At 66.0% G+C, this 20,206-nt stretch overlaps 1 protein-coding gene across 1 annotated transcript; it reads right to left on the reverse strand.

The window, feature by feature from the left end:
• Window positions 1-252: 252 nt before the first annotated feature.
• GOT2 (glutamic-oxaloacetic transaminase 2) lies at window positions 253-20,206 on the reverse strand. The gene is made up of 10 exons (XM_054170138.1): window positions 20,066-20,206; window positions 11,013-11,169; window positions 9,921-10,049; window positions 9,126-9,185; window positions 8,162-8,323; window positions 7,108-7,212; window positions 5,237-5,387; window positions 3,982-4,147; window positions 2,198-2,348; window positions 253-1,047 (listed from the first exon to the last, which is right to left on the reverse strand). Exons 1-10 carry the CDS (start codon window positions 20,134-20,136, stop codon window positions 925-927), a joined length of 1,275 nt encoding a protein of 424 aa, XP_054026113.1. The 5' UTR covers window positions 20,137-20,206; the 3' UTR covers window positions 253-924.

Below are 20,206 nucleotides of genomic sequence, written 5' to 3' on the forward strand. Positions count from 1 at the left end.
TTTGGATTGAAAAAAAATACTCTGAGAGTCCATTGAGTCAGAAAGCCTCAGGGCCACCCTGCTGTGGGCAGAGGGGGGGTGGAGGGAGCTTCCCTTCCCCTTTCCCTGCTGTCACCAGGCATTAGGCTGCAGAGAGAGGAGGGAAACCTCCTGCCCCCACGGGAGGTGGACGTGGTGGGACCCAGCTCTTGGCTCATGGCTTTGGGACACACAGAGACATTCTGCATTGCAGGGAGGGCTGGTGGTGACCAGGGAGAGGAGCAGGAGAACCAGGCAGGGTTAGAGGTGGAAGCCATGGCCACCCCACCCCTCCCCCACCTGAATTCCACCTGAAAGGAGCTGCCCAGATGGAGAGAGCAAAGCCGGCGATGGAGCAGACTTTAGCAGTGAGAAGTCCTCTGAGCCGGCTGTTGGAGGGCAGCTTTGGCACTGCCCACTGCCAGGCTGGGAGGCTGGAGGAGGCTGGAGCCTGCTGGCAGCAGGGACTGAGCGAGGAGGAGGCAGGGACCCGTTGTGAGCAGCCCTCCCCAGCCAGCTCCCCACTCTTTTGGGCTGGCAGCCAGCAGCAGCCTCACGAAGCCTCCTCCTGGAGGGAGCAGCGTGGGGAAGCCTTTGGTGCCCATGCTGGAAGGGTGGCAGGGCTGGGTCTGCTTCCTCCAGTGCAAGATGGGTGCTGGGGCTGACAGACAAGGGCTGGACAAGAGGGAGAAGGCTGTGAGGAGCAGGAGCCAGCAAGGATGTCCCTGCTCCACAAGGCTGGGTGGCCTGGACAGGGCTTCTACAACAACTCATCTACAGGATACATTCAGCAGCAGCGTCAGGTGCCGTGGCTCAAAGGGTTCTGTTTGTCTCCTTTCCTTCCCCAGCTGCAGCCAGTGGGGCAGGGCAGGGGAAGCCACCAGCTCCAGGGCACCACCTGTGCCTTTACTTCGTGACTTGATGGATGGCATGAGCCAGGTAGCCGACGTTGCCCGACGTCACCCCCGCCACCGAGATGCGCCCGTCCTTCGTCATGTAGATGGAGAACTCCTTGGTCAGCCGGTCCACCTGGGGGGAAGAGCAGGTGTCCAGCCTCTGCCCAGCCTCTGCTCAGCAGTGCCAGCTGTACCCAGCCTGCCTGCACTGGGTGCCAGCTGTACCCAGCCTGCCTGCACCGGGTGCCAGCAGGCGTAGGGCTGCAGCTTGCGAGCCCCGAGGGATGCTGCTGGGCTCTCGGGCGGCCAGGAAGCGTTCAGCTAGGAGCCACCTCCCACACAAGCACAGGGTGGAGAAGACCTCAGAGGTCACCAAGTCCAACCTAGCACCCAGCACCCAACCCCTCCTGACCACTCAGCCATGGCTCCAAGTGCCACATCCAAGCCTTTCCTGAACCCCTCCAGGGGTGGGGACTCCACCACCCCCCTGGGCAGCACATCCCCAGGGCCAATCTCTCTGGCTGGGGAGAGCTTTCTCCTCACCTCCAGCCCAAACCTCCCCTGGCACAGCTTGAGACTGTGTCCTCTTGTTCTGCTCCTGGGTGCCTGGGAGAAGAGCCCAACCCCCACCTGGCTGCAACTCCCTTCAGGGAGCTGGAGAGAGCAAGAAGGTCTCCCCTGAGCCTCCTCTTCTCCAGGCTAAGCAACCCCAGCTCCCTCAGCCTCTCCTCCCAGCCCTGTGCCCCAGACCCCTCCCCAGCTTTGTTGCCCTTCTCTGGACACCTTCCAGCAGCTCAATGTCCTTCTCAACCTGAGGAGCCCAGAGCTGGACACAGGACTCCAGGTGTGGCCTCAGCAGTGCTGAGCACAGGGCAGGATGAGCTCCCTGCTCCTGCTGGCCACACTGCTCCTGATGCAGGCCAGGCTGCCCTTGGCTTTCTTGGGCCCCTGGGCACACTGCTGGCTCCTGTTCAGCTGCTCTCTACCACTACCCCTGGTCCCTCTCTGCCTGGCTGCTCTGCAGCCACTCTGCCCCCAGCCTGTAGCACTGCCTGGGGCTGCCAGAGCTGACCTTGCAGATCAAATGCCACCAAGAGACCTTGGCTACATCTGACTGCATGGCCACAGCAAGGGGGCAGAGCAAGATCTAAGGCCCCTGAGCTCCACTGCTGAGGGCTTGGAGCTGCTCCTCCTGGAGGGAGAGCTGCTCACGAAGGCTCAGCTGGGGCAGCTGCAGCCAGGGCAGGCAGAGGGCACCCCAGGGGCACAGTGCCTGTGTTTACCTGGTCAGGCTTCAGCCCTGTGAAGCAGAACATGCCAATCTGGTCAGTGATGTGCTGCCAGTTGTGGGAAGAACCTTCCTTCTTCAGGTTGGACACCAGCTGAGTCCTCATGCTGATGATGCGGTCAGCCATGCCCTTCACCTCCACCAGCCTGAGAAACCGAGGCAAGAGCTGCTCAGAGCAGGGCTGGGCTGCACCAAACACTGCTGCCCTCACCCACCAGGCACCAACCAACCCTCTCCACCTGGAAGGTCCTCATGTACCTAAACCACTGTGGGATGCAGGTGAAAGAAGACCAGGGAGCAGCAACTGCTAGCTCCAGCTGCTTCTTGCTGAGGGTGCCTGAAGGCTGCCCAGGGAGGTGGCTGGGGCCTCATCCCTGGAGACATTCCAGGGGAGGCAGGACAGGGCTCTGGGCAACCTGATCCAGCTGGGGATGTCCCTGCTGGGAGCAGAGGGGGGTGGACTGGAGGAGCTTTGGAGCTGCCTTCCAACCCAAGCCAGTCTATGATTCATTCCACAGCTCCTGGGCACACTACCAGAGGCAGCTCTCTCACTCTAAAGCCCTGAGCTAGAAGGGTCTCATGGCCTGCCCAAACCCTGCTAAACTGTGTGTGGGGTCCTGCCAGGGCAGCAGACATCCCTGCTGGGCACAAGATCAGCCTCAGTGCCAGCCTGCCAGAGGAGCACAGCTGCTGGCAAAGCCACCACACACAGGTGGCCTTTGTTCTGCAGCAGGGGCTGCTACCAGCAAGCTGAGGCCACGAGGGTCACATTCCTGGCTCTGCTTCCCAAGAGGATTAAGCTTCTGCTTCCCTCAGCTAAGACAAATACACAGAACCCCAGAGCTGTCAGGGCTGGAAGGGATCTCAAGGGTCAGCCAGTCCCAGCCCCCTGCCATGGGCAGGGGTGATGGAGATCAACTGCAGCCCAGGAGCTTCCACCTCAGCAGGAGGAAGAACTTCTTGGCTGGGAGGCTGCCAGAGGCCTGGAGCAGGCTGCCCAGAGAGGTTGTGGAGTCTCCTGCTCTGGAGCCTGTGCAGCCCTGCCTGGATGTGTTCCTGTGCCCCCTGGGCTGGGTGCTGTGCTCCTGCTCTGGCAGGGGCTGGCACTGGCAGCTCTCCAGAGGTCCCTTCCAACCCCTCACACCCTGTGTGCCTGTGACCTCACATCACAGCAGGTTGCTCACAGCCACCTCCAGCCTGGCTGCAAACACCTCCAGGGATGAGGAGGAGGCTTCCACCACCTCCCTGGGCAACAACTTCTTCCTCACAGCCAATCTCCAGCTCCCCACTTCTACTTTTGCTTCATCCCCCCCAGTCCTGTCCCTCCCTCCAAAGTCCCTCCCCAGCTTTCTTGCAGCCCCCTGCAGCTCCTGGAAGGCCACATGGCTGCAAAGCCTCAATCCCTTCCACTCCTTGGGCAGGCAGCTTGGGCAGGCAGCCCCTGCAGGAGCTTTTCTCCTCCCACCCAAGGCTCTCTGCCCTGGAGGCTCCACCAGGGACCACCTCTCTGGGTCAAACTGGGCTGACATGCAGCTGAGGCCAGGACACCAGGAGGTGGGAAGGGCTGGGAGGTAGTTCTGGTCGTGGCCCTGAAGCTAAGAGCTGCCCAGGAGAGCAGCAGGGCACCAGAGAGGGCTCAGCTGGGGCAAGGGGCACAGACTGGCACCCAGGAGGCTGCAGCTGAGCAGGCTGCCCCGAGAGGTTGTGGAGCCTCCCGGCGTGGAGAGCTTGCAGCGCCCCCGGGCGGTGCCCCGGGCAGGCTGCGGCGCCGCCGCTCACCACTCCTGGCGCAGCTCCGGCGTGTTGAGGATGGCGGCGGCGATGCGGGCTCCGTTCAGCGGGGGGTTGGAGTACATGGGGCGGATCAGGATCTTCAGCTGCGACTCCACCCTCTTGGCCTCCTCGGCGTCGCTGCAGATCACTGTGAAGGCTCCGGCCCGCTCCCCTGGGGGAAGGGCACTCAGCGCCCAGCCCCTGCCTCGGCCGGGGCCCAGCCCAGGGCCACACCGCTCCAGGAGGGGCTCCGGCACCTCCCAAGTCCTCCGCAGCTGGGGGACTGCTGGGTTTGCTTCTGGCCCCCCCCCCCGGTTCAAGAGAAACAGGGAAACTCTGGGGTGCTGGGTTCCTTGGTGCCCCAGGGATGTGGCCACCCCAAAAACCTCCTGCTGCCTTTGCCTGGGGTGAAGGCATCTGCAGGGCAGGAGGGAGACTGCTGATGGGGACAGGGTGGGTTGGGAAGTGGCTGAAGGGCAGAGCTCAGAGGGCTGGGAGCAGCACCACAGGGTCCAGCTGGGAAGCAGCTCTGTGGAGGAGAGTGCTGGTGGAGAACAAGTTCAGCAGGAGCCAGCACTGTGCTTCGGTGGCCAAGAAGGTCAATGAGATCCTGAGGGCTCTGAGAAGTGTGGCCAGGGAGGTTCTCCTTCCCCTCTCCTCTGCCCCAGTGAGGCCACATCTGTGGTCCAGCTCTGGGCTCCCAGCTCAGGAGGGACAGGGAACTGCTGGGCAGAGCCCAGGGCAGGCTGCAGAGCTGCTGAGGGGCCTGGGGCAGCTCTGGCAGGAGCAGAGGCTGAGAGAGCCCTGGGGCTGAGAGCCTGCGGCAGAGCAGCCCCAGAGGGCAGCTGAGCAATGCTCAGCAAGAGCTAAAGGAGCTGTGGGGGGCAGGAGGCTGGGGCCAGGCTCTGCTCAGGGGTGCCCAGGGCCAGGCCAAGGGGCAGAGGGCACAGCCTGGCAGCCAGGAGGAGAAAGTTGTTTGGAGTGAGGCTGCTGGAGGCCTGGAGCAGGCTGCCCAGAGAGGTTGTGGAGTCTCCTGGTGTGGAGAGCTTCCAACCCCCCTGGGCACTGTGCCCCTGGGCATTGTGCTGTGGGTGCCCTGCTGGGGCAGGGCCTGGGCTGGGGGAGCTCCAGGGGTCCCTTCCAACCCTCCCCGCGCTGCGACTGCGACGCAGGCGAGCAGCAGACAGCCCTGGGCCGCTGAGCCCTGGAGGCTGCAGGGTGGCAGCAGCAGGCACTGGGCAGCCCAGCTGCCCTCACTCACCATACAGCCCCATGTTCTTGGCATAGGACTGGGACAGGAGGACGTTGATGCCCTGCTCGATGAAGTAGCGCACGGCCCAGGCGTCGCGGTTGATGTCGCCGCTGGCGAAGCCCTGGTAGGCCATGTCGAAGTACACCAGCAGCTTCCGCTTCTGCCAGCAGAGAGGCCACAGCAGCGTCACAGGCAGCCCTGCAGCCCTCAGCAGGGGCAGGGCAGGGGGATGGAGAGAGCCATGCAAGGCAGCAGCCTGCTCGGCCCCGGCGCTGCTCCTCCAGAAGCGGAGCCACAGCTCCCCAGCAGCCGGCGAGAGCAGCACAGCTCTGCCCCCACCCCCGGCCCTGCCGCCTGCTCTGCTGTCCACAGAGCTGTGGAGGGAGGCCAGGGGAGGCCACAGAGATGCTGCCAGGGCTGGAGCAGCTCTGCTGGGAGCACAGGCTGAGGGAGCTGGGGCTGTGCAGCCTGGGGAGGAGAAGGCTCCAGGGGGAGCTCAGAGCTGCTGCCAGGAGCTGAAGGGATCCTGCAGGGAGGCTGCAGAGAGACTTTGGCTGAGGGGGTCTGGAGCCAGGCCAGGGGGGAAGGGTTTGGAGCTGAGGCAGAGCAGGGTCAGAGTGGAGCTGAGGCAGAAGCTCTCCAGCAGGAGGGAGCTGAGGCTCTGGCCCAGGCTGCCCAGGGAGGCTGTGGCTGCCTCCTGCCTGGGGGTGCTCCAGGCCAGGCCTTGAGCAGCTGAGCCTAGCTGAGAGCTGTCCCTGCCCATGGTGGGGAGGTTGGAGGAGATGAGCTCTGTGGTCCCTTCCAACCTGAGCCATTCTGTGGTTCTAAGTCCATGCCAGTGCACTTCTGGGATGTGCAGCCTGGCCCAGAATGCAGCAGTGAACTGGGCAGCAAGGAATGATCCCAGCTCAGTGTCTCCTGCACCTCCAGGTCTCAGGAAAACCTCCTGGGAATTTCCCTGATGCCTTCAGGCAGATCTGCCACTAACACTGCCCTGTGCTCAGGAGGCACACAGGCATCTGGAGCCCACTGTGGCATTTACCTGTTCTCAGGCATCCCCAAGCCAAATTTCACTGCCTACAGCAGCAGGGAGGAGGAGGATGAAGGAAGAACCTGCCCCCTGGGGCACAGCCCTGGGAGGAGAGGCTGAGGGAGCTGGGGCTGCTTAGCCTGGAGAAGAGGAGGCTCAGGGGAGACCTCCTTGCTCTTTACAACTTCCTGAAGGGAGGTTGCAGCCAGGTGGGGGTTGGTCTCCAGGCAAGCAGCACCAGAACAAGAGGCCACAGTCTCAAGCTGTGCCAGGGGAGGTTTGGGCTGGAGGTGAGGAGGAAATTCTCCCCAGCAAGAGAGATTGGCCCTGGGGATGTGCTGCCCAGGGGTGTGGTGGAGTCCCCACCCCTGGAGGGGTTCAGGAAAGGCTTGGATGTGGCACTTGGAGCCATGGCTGAGTGGTCAGGAGGGGTTGGGTGCTGGGTGCTGGGTTGGACTGCAGGAGCTCTGAGCTCTCTCCCAGCCTGGTTGCTTGGTTCTGTGATGCTCTTTTCTCCAGCCAACGCTTGTGAGAAGGCCCCAGGCACATGGGAGACCTTCCACACCAGCAGCAGGAGCCCCACTCCAGCTACCAAACCTCTCTCCTTCACCCCTCCTGCTCTCCTCTCAGGGCTCCTCTCCCCAGCCTCCTGGGAAGGAGCCAGCAGCGAGGCCGCTGGGCGGCTGGAAAGCCTCAGGGGTGCACTTGCCCAGCTCCTGCCCTGGGGCCAGGAACATGACACCCCGCTGGCTTCCCAGGAGGGAGTAACCTTTACAGAGTGAAGACCAGGTGCCAGCCAGGAGAGGCCAGAGCTGTGGGTTGCCCTGCCCTGGGGCACTCTGCTGCTCACCTTCACCGTGGCTGCCAGCTCCTTCCACTGCTCCTGGCGGGGGTCCACGCCGGTGGGGTTGTGGGCGCAGGCGTGCAGCAGGATGATGCTCTTCTCCGGAATCCTCTGGGGGAGAGGGGGCAGGGGGGCAGTGAGCTCACAGCAGCTCAGCACACGCTCACAACCACCTCTCCCTGGGGCAGCAATGTGCCCTGGGGGCCAAGGGGACCCTGGGGGGCATTCAGCGGAGTGTGGAGCTCTGCCCCAGGGGAGGAACAACCTCCTGCAGCAGGACAGCTGAGGGGGAACCTGCTGGAGAGCAGCTCCCCAGAGGAGGAGCTGGGAGTGCTGGGGGACAGCAAGGCCACCATGAGCCAGCAAGGGGCCTCGGGGCTGAGAAGGTCCCAGGGGTCTTCTGGGGGGCACTCAGCAGAGTGTGGCCAGCAGGGCCAGGGAGCTTCTCCTCCCCCTCTGCTCTGCTCTGCCCTGGGGAGGCCACAGCTGGAATCCTGCCTCCAGCTCTGGGCTCCCCAGCTCCAGAGGGACAGGGAGCTGCTGCAGAGAGGCCAAGGCAGGGCTGCAAGGCTGCTGAAGGGACTGCAGCACTGCCTGGGCAGGAGAGGCTGAGAGCCCTGGGGGGGTGCAGGCTGCAGAGGAGAAGGCTGAGAGGGAGCTGAGCAATGGCCATCAAGAGCTGAGGGCTGGGGGGCAGGAGGCAGGGGACAGGGACAGCCTCTGCACCCTGGGAAGGGCCAAGGGGCAGCACAGGAGGTCCCACCTCAACCTGAGGAGGACCTTCCCTGTGAGGCTCACAGAGCCCTGCAGAGGTTGTGGAGCCTCCCCAGCCCTGCCTGGATGTGTTCCTGTGCCCCCTGGGCTGGGTGCTGTGCTCCTGCTCTGGCAGGGGGCTGGCACTGGCAGCTCTCCAGAGGTCCCTTCCGACCCCTCGCATCCCCTGCTCCCAGGGCTCCTCAGCAGCTCAGCTCAAACTGCTGCCCTGGGCGGGGCGGCGAGCCCTGCCCCGCCCCAGGGCGGGACCCCCCGCGCCCGCGCCCCGCCCGCCCCGGGCGCTCACGGCGATGTCGTCCATGGCGCCGGAGAAGTCGAGGCTGCAGGTGGCGGGGTCGTAGTAGCGGTAGGACTGCAGCTGCAGGCCGGCGTCGCGGAAGATGGGCGTGTGGTTGCCCCAGGAGGGCTTGGGCAGGTACACGTCGCGGCCGGCGCGGGAGAAGCGGTGCTGGCCGGCCGGAGGGCGGGTGAGCCGCGCCGCCCCGCCCCGCCGTGCCCTCTCCCCTTCCCCTCTCCCCCCCTCCCCTCCCTTCCCCTCTCCCCCCCTCCCCTCCCTTCCCCTCTCCCCCCTCCCTCCCTTCCCCTCTCCCCCCTCCCCTCCCTTCCCCTCTCCCCCCCTCCCCTCCCTTCCCCTCTCCCCCCCTCCCCTCCCCTTCCCCTCTCCCCCCTCCCCTCCCTTCCCTTCCCCTCTCCCCTCACCCTCCCTTCCCTCTCCCCTCACCCTCCCTTCCCTCTCCCCTCACCCTCCCTTCCCTCTCCCCTCACCCTCCCTGCCCTCTCCCTTCCCTTCCCTTCCCCTCTCTCCTCCCCTCCCTTCCCCTCTCTCCTCCCCTCCCTTCCCCTCTCCCTTCCCTTCCCTTCCCCTCTCCCTTCCCCTCCCCTCTCCCCTCCCTCCCTCTCCCCTCCCTTCCCCTCCCCTCCCCTCTCCCTCCCTTCCCCTCCCCTCTCCCCTCCCTTCCCCTCCCCTCGCCCTCCCCTCTCCCTCCCTTCCCCTCCCCTCTCCCCTCCCTTCCCCTCCCCTCTCCCCCCTCCCTCCCTCTCCCTCCCCTCTCCCCTCCCTCCCTCTCCCCTCTCCCCTCCCCTCCCCTCTCCCCTCCCCTCTCCCCTCCCTTCCCCTCCCCTCTCCCCCTCCCTCCCTCTCCCCTCTCCCCTCCCTCCCTCTCCCCTCTCCCCTCCCTTCCTCTCCCCTCTCCCCTCCCTTCCTCTCCCCTCTCCCCTCCCTTCCCTTCCCCTCACCCCCAGGGACTCACCAGGAAGTTGGCTCCGATTCGCAGGGATCCAGTCCCAGATATGCCCTGCACAGTGACATACTGCAAGGCAACAGAGGTGGCCTGAGTCAGAGCAGCCCCAGGGTGAGCCAAAGAGAGCCCTGCCCCTCCCCCACACACATCAGTGCTGCCAGATGCACCCCAAGCAGGGACATAGAACCCCAGGGCTGGAAGGGAGCTCAGCCAGCTCCAAGCCCCTGCCATGGGCAGGGATACCTCACCCCACAGCAGGTTGCTCACAGCCACCTCCAGCCTGGCTGCAAACACCTCCAGGCATCAGCAGGAGGCTTCCACCACCTCCCTGGGCAGCCTGGGCCAGGCTCTCCCCACCCTCCTGCCCAACAACTTCTTCCTCACAGCCAATCTCCAGCTCCCCACTTCTCCTTTTGCTCCATCCCCCCCAGTCCTGGCCCTCCCTGACCCCCTCCAAAGTCCCTCCCCAGCTTTCCTGCAGCCCCCTGCAGCTCCTGGAAGGCCACCACAAGGTCTCCCTGGAGCCTCCTCCTCTGCAGCCTGCACAACCCCAGCTCTGTCTCCCCGGGGGGCACCGTGTGGCTCAGCAGCTCCAGCCGCAGGGCAGGCAGCTGGGACAAGGTCAGATCCCCACCCTCAGGCAGGGCTGTTTCACCCCAGCCTTCAGAAGAAGCTGTCACCCTTGGGGGCCAGCCTGCAGCCCAGAGGCAGGAGCACCCCTGCCAGATCTTGCTCCCCTGCTGCTGAGCACCCCCATGCCAGCTGGGCAGCGGCGCCCGCCCTGGGCCCCGGCTCGCTCCTCACCCGGCCGCTCTTGAAGGCTTCGCTGTTCTCCCCCAGGGCCAGCTCTGCAGAGGCCCTGGTGAAGTCTGCCAGCCCCCCAATGGGCAGGTACTCCTTGTCCATCTTCTTGGATGCTATCATGGCCTCGGCCTGGGGAGGGAGGGCACAGGCTGAGCGGGGAGCAGGCAGCTGGAGCTCGCTTGGCACCGCCTGGCTCCAAGGGGGCAAAGGTTGGCTTGCACAAACTTCCCTCCAGAGAGCAGGGCTCACCCCAAGCCAGGGCAGCAGCAAACATTGCAGATGTGAGCCTGCCTGGGGCAGCAGCCCCTGGTGCCAGAGCCCTCAGGGGGTGCCAGCCTTGCTAGAGCAGAGGCAGGAACCGTAGGCTCACAGAATTGTCAGGGCTGGAAGGGAGCTCAGGGCTCAGCCAGCTCCAAGCCCCCTGCCATGGGCAGGGACACCTCACCCCACAGCAGGTTGCTCACAGCCACCTCCAGCCTGGCTGCAAACACCTCCAGGGCTGAGCAGGAGGCTTCCACCACCTCCCTGGGCAGCCTGGGCCAGGCTCTCACCACCCTCCCTCTGCACAACTTCCTCCTCAGTCCAACCTGCAGCCCTCTGAGCATCTCTGTGGCCTCCTCTGGAGCCTCTCCAGCAGCTCCAGGTCTCTCTTGTGCTGGGCTCCCACAGCTGGCCCCAGCCCTGCAGGTGAGGTCTCCCCAGAGCAGAGCAGAGGGGCAGGATCCTCTCTCTCCAGCTCTGGCCACCCTGCTCTGGCTGCAGCCCAGGCTGCCCTTGGCCTCCTGTGCTGCCAGTGCCCAGTGCTGGCTCCTGCCCAGCTGCTCCCCCAGCCCCAGCACCCCCAAGGCCTTCCCTGCAGGGCTGCCCTCAGTCTCCTGCCCCCCAGCCTGGGTTGGTGTCCAGGTTTGCCCTGCCCCAGGGGCAGGACCTGGCCCTTGGCCTTGTTGAAGCTGCTGAGGCTCTCGGCCAGCTCTGCAGCCTGCCCAGGTCGCTCTGGGTGGATCCTGGGCCTCAATCTCATGCACCTCAGCGCTCAGCTGGGTGCCAGGTGCCACCCCCAGGTGCTGCAGGGGCAGGCCTGGCCGGGCTGACCTTGCGGACGCAGCTCAGCACGTAGGGCTTGCCGCTGTCGTCCCGGTAGGCTCCCACGCCCAGGTTCATCTTCTTGGGGTTGCTGTCACGCTTGTAAGCTTCTGTCACCCCCAGGATGGGGTCAGGGGGCCCCATCTCCACGTGGGACCACCAGGAGCTGCAGGGAAAGAGCCAAGAGACCAAGGGTTAGGGCTGGGACCGGGGCAGGGTGAGGCAGAGAGCCTCCAGGGCCATCCTGGGCCCTTAGACCACTGGGAGAGGTAACAGCAGAGCTAACAGAGCCCCAGAGCCTCCAGCTCCTGTGTGCTCCATCACCTGGGGCTGCATTTCACCTTGGACAGTGGACAGAGAGCTTCAGGGCTCTGTGGCTGGAGGCAGCTCTCCCCACAAGCCTTTCAGGGTAGCAATGAGCCCTTCCTGCCTGGGGAGGTGACAGCAGGAGGGCCCCAGGAGAGAGAAGCCTTAAACTACCCAGAGGTTGCCCAGGGAGGCTGTGGCTGCCCCCTCCCTGGTGGTGCTCAAGGCCAGGCTGGATGAGGCCTTGAGCAGCCTGGGCTGGGGGGAGGGGTCCCTGCCCAGGGCAGGGGGCTGGAGCTGGATGGTCTTGAAGGACCCTTCCAGCCCAAACCCATTCTAAGGATCTATGAACTCTCAAGCTCTGGCCAAGCATCATCTCCTCACAGCCTAGAGGTAGAACCATGCAGCTTAGCCCCCTCCAGGCAGGCTGAGCCAGAGCCAGGCAACTGCATGAGGCACTGCTGAGTGTGACCCTGGAGCTGCCCTGCCCAGCAGCCTGCCTGAGACAATGGCAACGAGCCCAGGGCTGGCAGGGACCCCAGGGCTCAGCCAGCTCCAACCCCTGCCCTGGGCAGGGACACCTCACCCCACAGCAGGTTGCTCACAGCCACCTCCAGCCTGGCTGCAAACACCTCCAGGCATCAGCAGGAGGCTTCCACCACCTCCCTGGGCAGCCTGGGCCAGGCTCTCACCACCCTCCTGGCCAACAGCTTCTTCCTCACAGCCAATCTCCAGCTCCCCACTTCTCCTTTTGCTCCATCCCCCCCAGTCCTGTCCCTCCCTCACCCCCTCCAAAGTCCCTCCCCAGCTTTCCTGCAGCCCCCTGCAGCTCCTGGAAGGCCACCAGAAGGTCTCCCTGGAGCCTTCTCCTCTGCAGCCTGCACAACCCCAACTCTCTCAGGCTGTGCTCAGAGCAGAGCAGCTCCAGCCCTCTGCTCAGCCTCCTGGCCCTGCTCTGGACACCTTCCAGCCCCTCCAGAGCCTTCCTGGCACAGAGGCTGCAGAGCTGGGCACAGAGCTGCAGCTGTGGGCTCAGCAGAGTGGAGCAGAGGGGCAGAATCCCCTCCCTTGGACAGCAAGGGAAGGCAGCTTCCCATCACTGCACCTCATCAGGAGCTGCTTTGCTGCTTGCTCTTCAAGAGCTGCTCTGCAGGCCACCTGCCTCTGCCCTGTTGCTAGGACATCCTGAAGCCAGCCAGGCTCTCTGAATGTCAAGGGTAGGCCACACCATGCTATAAAAAGAAACCTGTTCCTCTGCCTTTGGCCACAAGCCTCTGCCCAGTGCCCTGCCCAGGCTCTGCAGGCTTGCAGATGGTGCAGGAGGAGGGGGGGTATGGTGGTGTTTATTCTGCCTGGCAGAAGCTGCAGTGGCCTCCAGCTGGTTGTAAAAGGTGGAGAAGAACCTCAGGAAGTTCAGAAAGAGCCAAGTGTGGAGCTCTGCCCCTGGGGAGGAAACAACCTCCTGCAGCAGGACAGCTGAGGGGGGACCTGCTGCAAAGCAGCTCCCCAGAGAAGGAGCTGGGAGTGCTGGGGGCAACAGGGTGCCCATGGGGCCAGCAAGGTGCCCATGGGCCAGCAAGGTGCCCATGGGGCCAGCAAGGTGCCCATGGGGCCAGCAAGGTGCCCATGCTCTTCTGGAGGGCATTCAGAAGTGTGGGCAGCAGGGCCAGGGAGGTTCTTCTCCCCCTCTGCTCTGTCCTACCAGGGCCATGTCTGGAGTCCTGTGTCCAGCTCTGGGCTCCCAGCTCAGGAGGGACAGGGAACTGCTGGGGAGAGCCCAGCAGAGGCCACAGAGCTGCTGAGGGGCCTGGAGCAGCTCTGGGAGCAGCAGAGGCTGAGAGCCCTGGGGCTGAGAGCCTGGAGCAGAGCAGCCCCAGAGGGGAGCTGAGCAGCTCTGCCCTGGGGCCAGGCTGGGAGGGTTGGGGCTGTGCAGCCTGCAGCAGAGAAGGCTGCAGGCAGAGCTGAGAGCTGCAGCTGCAGAGCTGCAGGGCAGCTGCAGGCAGGCTGGGGAGGGACTGCTGAGAAGGGGCTGTGGGGATAGGCCCAGGGGCAATGGTTTGGAGCTGGAGCAGGGCAGAGTTAGGTTGGAGCTGAGGAGGAAGCTGTGCAGAGGGAGGCTGGGGAGAGCCTGGCCCAGGCTGCCCAGGGAGGTGGTGGAGGCTCCATCCCTGCAGCCCTTCCAGCTCAGCCTGGCTGTGTCCCTGGGCAGCCTGCTGCAGCTGGAGCTGGCCCTGCTGCCTGCAGGGCTTGGGCAGGAGGCCCTTGGAGGGTCTCTTCCAGCCTGAGTTCCCCTCCCCATCAGGACAACACTTCCCAACAGAACTCCTCCACTTCTCCTCTTGAGAGGCTGTGGGGGAGGAGGGGGGGAGGGGAAAGAGGGGCAGCAAAACACTTGCAAGGCAGAACCACCTCGGGTGGTTATAAATGGAAGCTGTGCTTAGCACTTCCCAGACCACTGACAGAGTCTCCATTACCTCAGAATGGGCTCAGCTGAGGCAGGAGGATGAGTCAGTGATGCCTGCCAGGACAAAAACCCTGCTGCAGGACCAGGCAGCACCCAATGGAGCTTTGGAATAAACTCTTCCAAGGCCTTCCTGGCAGCAGGGGCAGGGGGGAGGAGGAGGAGGAGGAGGAGGAAGGCTCTGCAGAGGTGTGTTTGTGTCTCTGTGGCTTTTGCCTCCCCCAGGGCTGTTTGGCAGAGGGCTGCAGGGGCCCAGCCAGCTCTCCTGAGGAGACAGCCACAGCACCTTCCTTCTCCTGGGTTTCTCACCACAGCAGCTCCTGGGGGGCTGGGTCCTTAGGTCCCAATCCTGCCAACACTTCAAGCAGGTCACTGAGCTCTACCAACACTGCTGCTGAGCCTGCAGGCATCTACCCTAAGCCACAACACCCCAGCAGCTAAGCCCTTCGCTTCTGAGCCTCTCTGCCCCAGCTTAAGGCAGCCAAGGAAACTGAAGGACTGCTGCTGCCCTCTGCTCAGCCTGCAGGCCAAGCAGGACTCCTCTGCTGTCCCAGAGGGGTGGCTTTGCAGGGGGCAGGAGAGGGCAGCCCAGGCAGAGCTGTGCAAACACATCAGGAGACCCAGGGGAACCTTTCTGGAGAGGGTTTGGGGAGGCCACCCCACAGGGTGGGTTGGGGCTGGAAGGGGCCTTAAAGATCAAGCTCCTGCCACAGCCTGGGACACCTCCTGCTCAAGGCCTCACCCAGCCTGGCTCTGAACACTGCCAGGCATGGAGCCCCCCCCAGCTTCTCTGGGCAAGCTGTGCCAGGGCCTCCTGGGGCAGAAATTCCTCCTAATGCCTCATCCCAGGCCAGCTTCTGCCAGAGTGAAGCCATCACAGCTTGGACTTGATGATCTCTGAGGTCTCTGCCAAGCTGGCTGATTCTGTGGTGTCCTCTTGTCCTGTCCCTCCTGGCCTTTGTGAAGCCTCTCTCTTGCTCTCCTGTAGCCCATTTCAAGCACTGGAAGCTGCTCTCAGCTCTGCCTGCAGCCTTCTCTCCTCCAGGCTGCACAGCCCCAACTCCCCCAGCCTGGCCCCAGGGCAGAGGCTCTGCAGCCTCCTGGGGGAAGCCCTCTGGACCCCAGATCTGCTGGGGAGCTGAGGCCACACATCCTCACACATCCCCTGCCCCACACCACTGCAGGGTGGCTGTCTCAGCACTCTGCTGGATTTCACAGTGAGCAGTGAAGGGCACAGGTCTTGAATAAAGGTCAGAGCTATTAACAGCACATCCTCCCTGCCAGGGTGCAAGCACTGCAGGGCAGGAAGCTAAAGGGAAGGTGAACTCCCTAAGGGACACCAAAGCAAGCACCTTCTGCAGCTACAGAGACACAGCAGCCCCAGGACAGAGTTTAGATGCTCAGAAGGTGGTGTTCAGGCTCTCCTCCCCCTCTGCTCTGCTCTGCCCTGGGGAGGCCACAGCTGGAATCCTGCCTCCAGCTCTGGGCTCCCCAGCTCCTGAGGGACAGGGAGCTGCTGCAGAGAGGCCAAGGCAGGGCTGCAAGGCTGCTGAAGGGACTGCAGCACTGCCTGGGCAGGAGAGGCTGAGAGCCCTGGGGGGGTGCAGGCTGCAGAGGAGAAGGCTGAGAGGGAGCTGAGCAATGGCCATCAAGAGCTGAGGGCTGGGGGGCAGGAAGGGAGGGCCAGGGACAGCCTCTGCTCACTGTGCCCTGGGGCAGCACAAGAGCCAAGGGCTGGAAACTGCAGCCCAGGAGCTTCCAGCTCAGCAGGAGGAAGAACTTCTTGGCTGGGAGGCTGCCAGAGGCCTGGAGCAGGCTGCCCAGAGAGGTTGTGGAGTCTCCTGCTCTGGAGCCTTCCCAGCCCTGCCTGGATGTGTTCCTGTGCCCCCTGGGCTGGGTGCTGTGCTCCTGCTCTGGCAGGGGCTGGCACTGGCAGCTCTCCAGAGGTCCCTTCCTGCCCCTGGCACCCTGGGAGCTGTGACCTATGCTCTTCAGCCAGGGTGATCTTCTGAGGCCATGCAATGCAAGCACAGATGGGACAGAGAGGGGAGGAAAATTCTCCAGGAGCTGCCTCAAACCAGCCAGACCCTTTCAAAGATGCCTGGGGAGCTCCTGGCCCAAGATGCAGAGACAGACCCAAGAGTGAGGGACTCTTGAGGGTGCCAGGGAGGGACAGGACTGGGGGGGATGGAGCAAAAGGAGAAGTGGGGAGCTGGAGATTGGCTGAGGAAGAAGTTGCTGCCCAGGAGGGTGGTGAGAGCCTGGCCCAGGCTGCCCAGGGAGGTGGTGGAAGCCTCCTGCTCAGCCCTGGAGGTGTTTGCAGCCAGGCTGGAGGTGGCTGTGAGCAACCTGCTGTGGGGTGAGGTGTCCCTGCCCGTGGCAGGGGGCTTGGAGCTGGCTGAGCCCTGGGGTCCCTCCCAGATCTCTGACTCATGCCAAGCTCACAAAGGAAGCTTTCCCCCAGGTGAGCAGCAAGCACTCCTGACTCCAGGGAAGGTTTCCAGCTGTTCTCCCAGGGGCAGGCAGGGAAGAGGCTGCAGTGCAAAGCCCTGCAGCAGAGCAGAGGGGCTGGAGGCGTCCTGGGCACCGCTGCTAAAGCCAATATTGACCCAAGGCCGATGCCAAGGGGGCGGTGGCCGCCCACCAGCGGGGCCCTGCCAGCCCAAACCCCGGGCTGTGGTCAAGCTTCCCTCCCTGCACAGCGCTCAAATTAGCTCTGCTGCGACCCAGCAGAGGGAGGCAGCACCTCCAGGAGCGCTGGTGAGCCAAGGGAGGCCTTCTAAACCCCTCGGGCTCCCTCTTCATCTGCCTGCTGAAAGCCCACTCCCAGCACAGGCCGGTGGGAGCAGGGCACACCCCCGCCCCACCCCCCAGGGGAAGCTGCCGAAGATAAGGGAACACAAAGAGCTGATCACTGCTGGGCAGCTGCGGGGTCAGGGCTGCCCCCCCCGGCGCTGGGCACTCCCAGCAGGCTGCTCAGAGTCCTAACTGCCAGGTGACCTCAGCTCCATTTGGGAACTGAAGCTTGAGGAAAGCAAAGTTATTGCCTTCCCCAGGCCTGCTGCAGCCCCAGGGCAGGAAACACAGGATCTGAAAGGGGGCTCCAAGAGAGCTGGGGAGGGACTCTGGAGGGTGCCAGGGAGGGATAGGACTGGGGGGGATGGAGCAAGAATAGAAGTGGGGAGCTGGAGATTGGCTGTGAGGAAGAAGTTGTTGGCCAGGAGGGTGGTGAGAGCCTGGCCCAGGCTGCCCAGGGAGGTGGTGGAAGCCTCCTGCTCAGCCCTGGAGGTGTTTGCAGCCAGGCTGGAGGTGGCTGTGAGCAACCTGCTGTGGGGTGAGGTGTCCCTGCCCATGGCAGGGGCTTGGAGCTGGCTGAGCCTTGGGGTCCCTGCCAGCTCTGTGATTCCTCCTCCAGAACTGCTGAGGAGAGACCAAGGATGCTTCAGAGGGCAGTGAGGGGCCATGCTGGGCAGAACAGGGTTAATCAATATCTATGAAGCCTCTTTATCTGCTGGTATGGGAGATAAACCCCTGCTTGCCTGCCCCAGCTGGCAGGGGCCAGGAGTCAAAGGGCTCTGGTGAGCACCAAGGCCTCTGCATGCTTTTGGTGACTGCTGCCCCCAGCTCCCTGCGGCTCTGGGCTCTGCCCGGCTCGCTGCAGCTGCTCCGGGGTCTCTGCAGGGCTCCAGCTGCGCCCAGGATCCCTCTGTGCATCCCTGCGCTGCCTTCAGGGAGGGCAGGAGCAGAGCTGCCAGCGGGCAGCCAGCTCCTCGCTGGTCCTGGCCGGCTTGCACCCCGCTCAGGCCAGGTTCTGCACACGGGAAGGCAAGGCAGCAGCACCCCGGCCCCACTGCACGGTGCCTGGGGGTGGGGGGGCTGGCGACCCCTCATTCCCAGCCCCGTTTTCATTACACGGGGTCTCCATTGCCGGCTGCCCCTCAGCCCTGACCTACCGGGAGACACAAAGGTCCCCTGGCCCCACCTGTCGGTGCCCAGGGACCCCCAGCCTCGCTGCGGGCCACGGGCTGCCCCCCCAGCCCCACAAGCGGTCCCCAACCCTGCCGCACCGTGCCGAGGGCCAGCAGCACCCCAGCCCCGCTGCACAGCCCGCACCCAGCCCGCACCCAGCCCCGCTGCACAGCCCGCACCCAGCCCCGCTGCACAGCCCCGCTGCACAGCCCGCACCCAGCCCGCACCCAGCCCCGCTGCACAGCCCGCACCCAGCCCGCACCCAGCCCTGCTGCACAGCCCGCATCCAGCCCCGCTGCACAGCCCGCACCCAGCCCCGCTGCACAGCCCGCACCCAGCCCCGCTGCACAGCCCGCATCCAGCCCGCACCCAGCCCCGCTGCACAGCCCGCACCCAGCCCCGCTGCACAGCCCCGCTGCACAGCCCGCACCCAGCCCCGCTGCACAGCCCGCACCCAGCCCCGCTGCACAGCCCGCACCCAGCCCCGCTGCACAGCCCCGCTGCACAGCCCGCACCCAGCCCCGCTGCACAGCCCGCACCCAGCCCCGCTGCACAGCCCCGCTGCACAGCCCGCACCCAGCCCCGCTGCACAGCCCCGCTGCACAGCCCGCACCCAGCCCCGCTGCACAGCCCCGCTGCACAGCCCGCATCCAGCCCGCACCCAGCCCCGCTGCACAGCCCGCATCCAGCCCGCACCCAGCCCCGCTGCACAGCCCGCACCCAGCCCCGCTGCACAGCCCGCACCCAGCCCCGCTGCACAGCCCGCACCCAGCCCCGCTGCACAGCCCCGCTGCACAGCCCGCATCCAGCCCGCACCCAGCCCCGCTGCACAGCCCGCATCCAGCCCCGCTGCACAGCCCGCACCCAGCCCGCACCCAGCCCCGCTGCACAGCCCGCACCCAGCCCCGCTGCACAGCCCGCACCCAGCCCGCACCCAGCCCCGCTGCACAGCCCGCACCCAGCCCCGCTGCACAGCCCGCACCCAGCCCGCACCCAGCCCCGCTGCACAGCCCGCACCCAGCCCCGCTGCACAGCCCGCACCCAGCCCCGCTGCACAGCCCGCACCCAGCCCGCACCCAGCCCCGCTGCACAGCCCGCACCCAGCCCGCACCCAGCCCCGCTGCACAGCCCGCACCCAGCCCCGCTGCACAGCCCGCACCCAGCCCCGCTGCACAGCCCGCACCCAGCCCCGCTGCACAGCCCGCACCCAGCCCCGCTGCACAGCCCGCACCCAGCCCGCACCCAGCCCCGCTGCACAGCCCGCACCCAGCCCCGCTGCACAGCCCGCACCCAGCCCCGCTGCACAGCCCCGCTGCACAGCCCGCACCCAGCCCCGCTGCACAGCCCGCACCCAGCCCCGCTGCACAGCCCGCACCCAGCCCCGCTGCACAGCCCGCACCCAGCCCCGCTGCACAGCCCGCACCCAGCCCCGCTTCCCGGAGCGGCGCTCCCCCGGCCCCACTCAAAGGTGCCCGGGGTGCCCCTGGCCCCGCTGCTCGCCACCGGTAACGCCACGGCCACATCTCTCGGCGACAGGGGTGCCTCCCCCGCCTCCCGTCTTTCGGGGCGCCCCCCCCCGGCTCCGGTCTCTCGGTGCCCCGGGGCGCCCCCCCCCCCCGGCTCCGGTCTCTCGGTGCCCCGGGGCGCCCCCCCCGGCTCCGGTCTCTCGCACCCAGGGTCCCTCCCCCGATTCCGGTCTCTCGGTGCCCCGGGGCGCCCCCCCCCCGGCTCCGGTCTCTCGCACCCAGGGTCCCTCCCCCGGCTCCGGTCTCTCGGTGCCCCGGGGCGCCCCCCCCGGCTCCGGTCTCTCGCACCCAGGGTCCCTCCCCCGGCTCCAGTCTCTCGGTGCCCCGGGGCGCCCCCCCCGGCTGCGGTCTCTCGCACCCAGGGTCCCTCCCCCGGCTCCAGTCTCTCGGTGCCCCGGGGCGCCCCCCCCCCCGGCTCCGGTCTCTCGCACCCAGGGTCCCCCCCCGGCCGGAGCCGAGGCCCGCGCGCGCAGCCCCCCCGCGCCCTCCAGGCGGCTCCTCAAGGGCAGGCTGGGGGGGCGCGCGGCTCGGCCTCAGCCAATCAGCTCGCCAGGAAGCGCCGCGCGCCCCCCGACCCGCGGTGATCCCCGGCCAATCCGCGCGCCGTTGCCCCCCTCCCGACCCCACCGTGACATCACCAACGGCGCCTACGGGCTCCACGGAGGGACACGATTTGTCTCCGCGAAGGACCCTCGATCCCCTTCCCCCGCCTGGAAGGGACACCGGGTTCCGCGGCGAGAAAGCCCCCGCGCTGGCACCGGCGGGTGGCTAAGGGGCTAGGCCAACTCCTCAGCCCTCACCTGGCGCGGTTAGCGGCGGCGGTGAAGAAACGGGGGGCGGCGAGGAGCCGGCGAGTGTGGAGGAGAGCCATGGCGGCGGCAAGCGAGCGGGCGGGCTGGCGAGCGGACACCTCACGGCACGGCACCGGCTCCGCTACGCGC

This window comes from Dryobates pubescens, chromosome 19 (genome assembly GCF_014839835.1).
Source record: "Dryobates pubescens isolate bDryPub1 chromosome 19, bDryPub1.pri, whole genome shotgun sequence".
NCBI lineage: Eukaryota > Metazoa > Chordata > Aves > Piciformes > Picidae > Dryobates > Dryobates pubescens.

What these genes read in the sequence shown, in the direction of transcription:
- GOT2 (XM_054170138.1), bottom strand. Translation starts at nt 20,136, where the DNA reads ATGGCTCTCCTCCACACTCGCCGGCTCCTCGCCGCCCCCCGTTTCTTC. An exon ending in GAATCGGAGCCAACTTCCTG is followed by an intron (nt 8,324 to 9,125) that starts GTGAGTCCCTGG and finishes CCGGCCGGCCAG; the next exon opens with CACCGCTTCTCCCGCGCCGG. An exon ending in CCGGAGCTGCGCCAGGAGTG is followed by an intron (nt 2,349 to 3,981) that starts GTGAGCGGCGGC and finishes TCGGTTTCTCAG; the next exon opens with GCTGGTGGAGGTGAAGGGCA.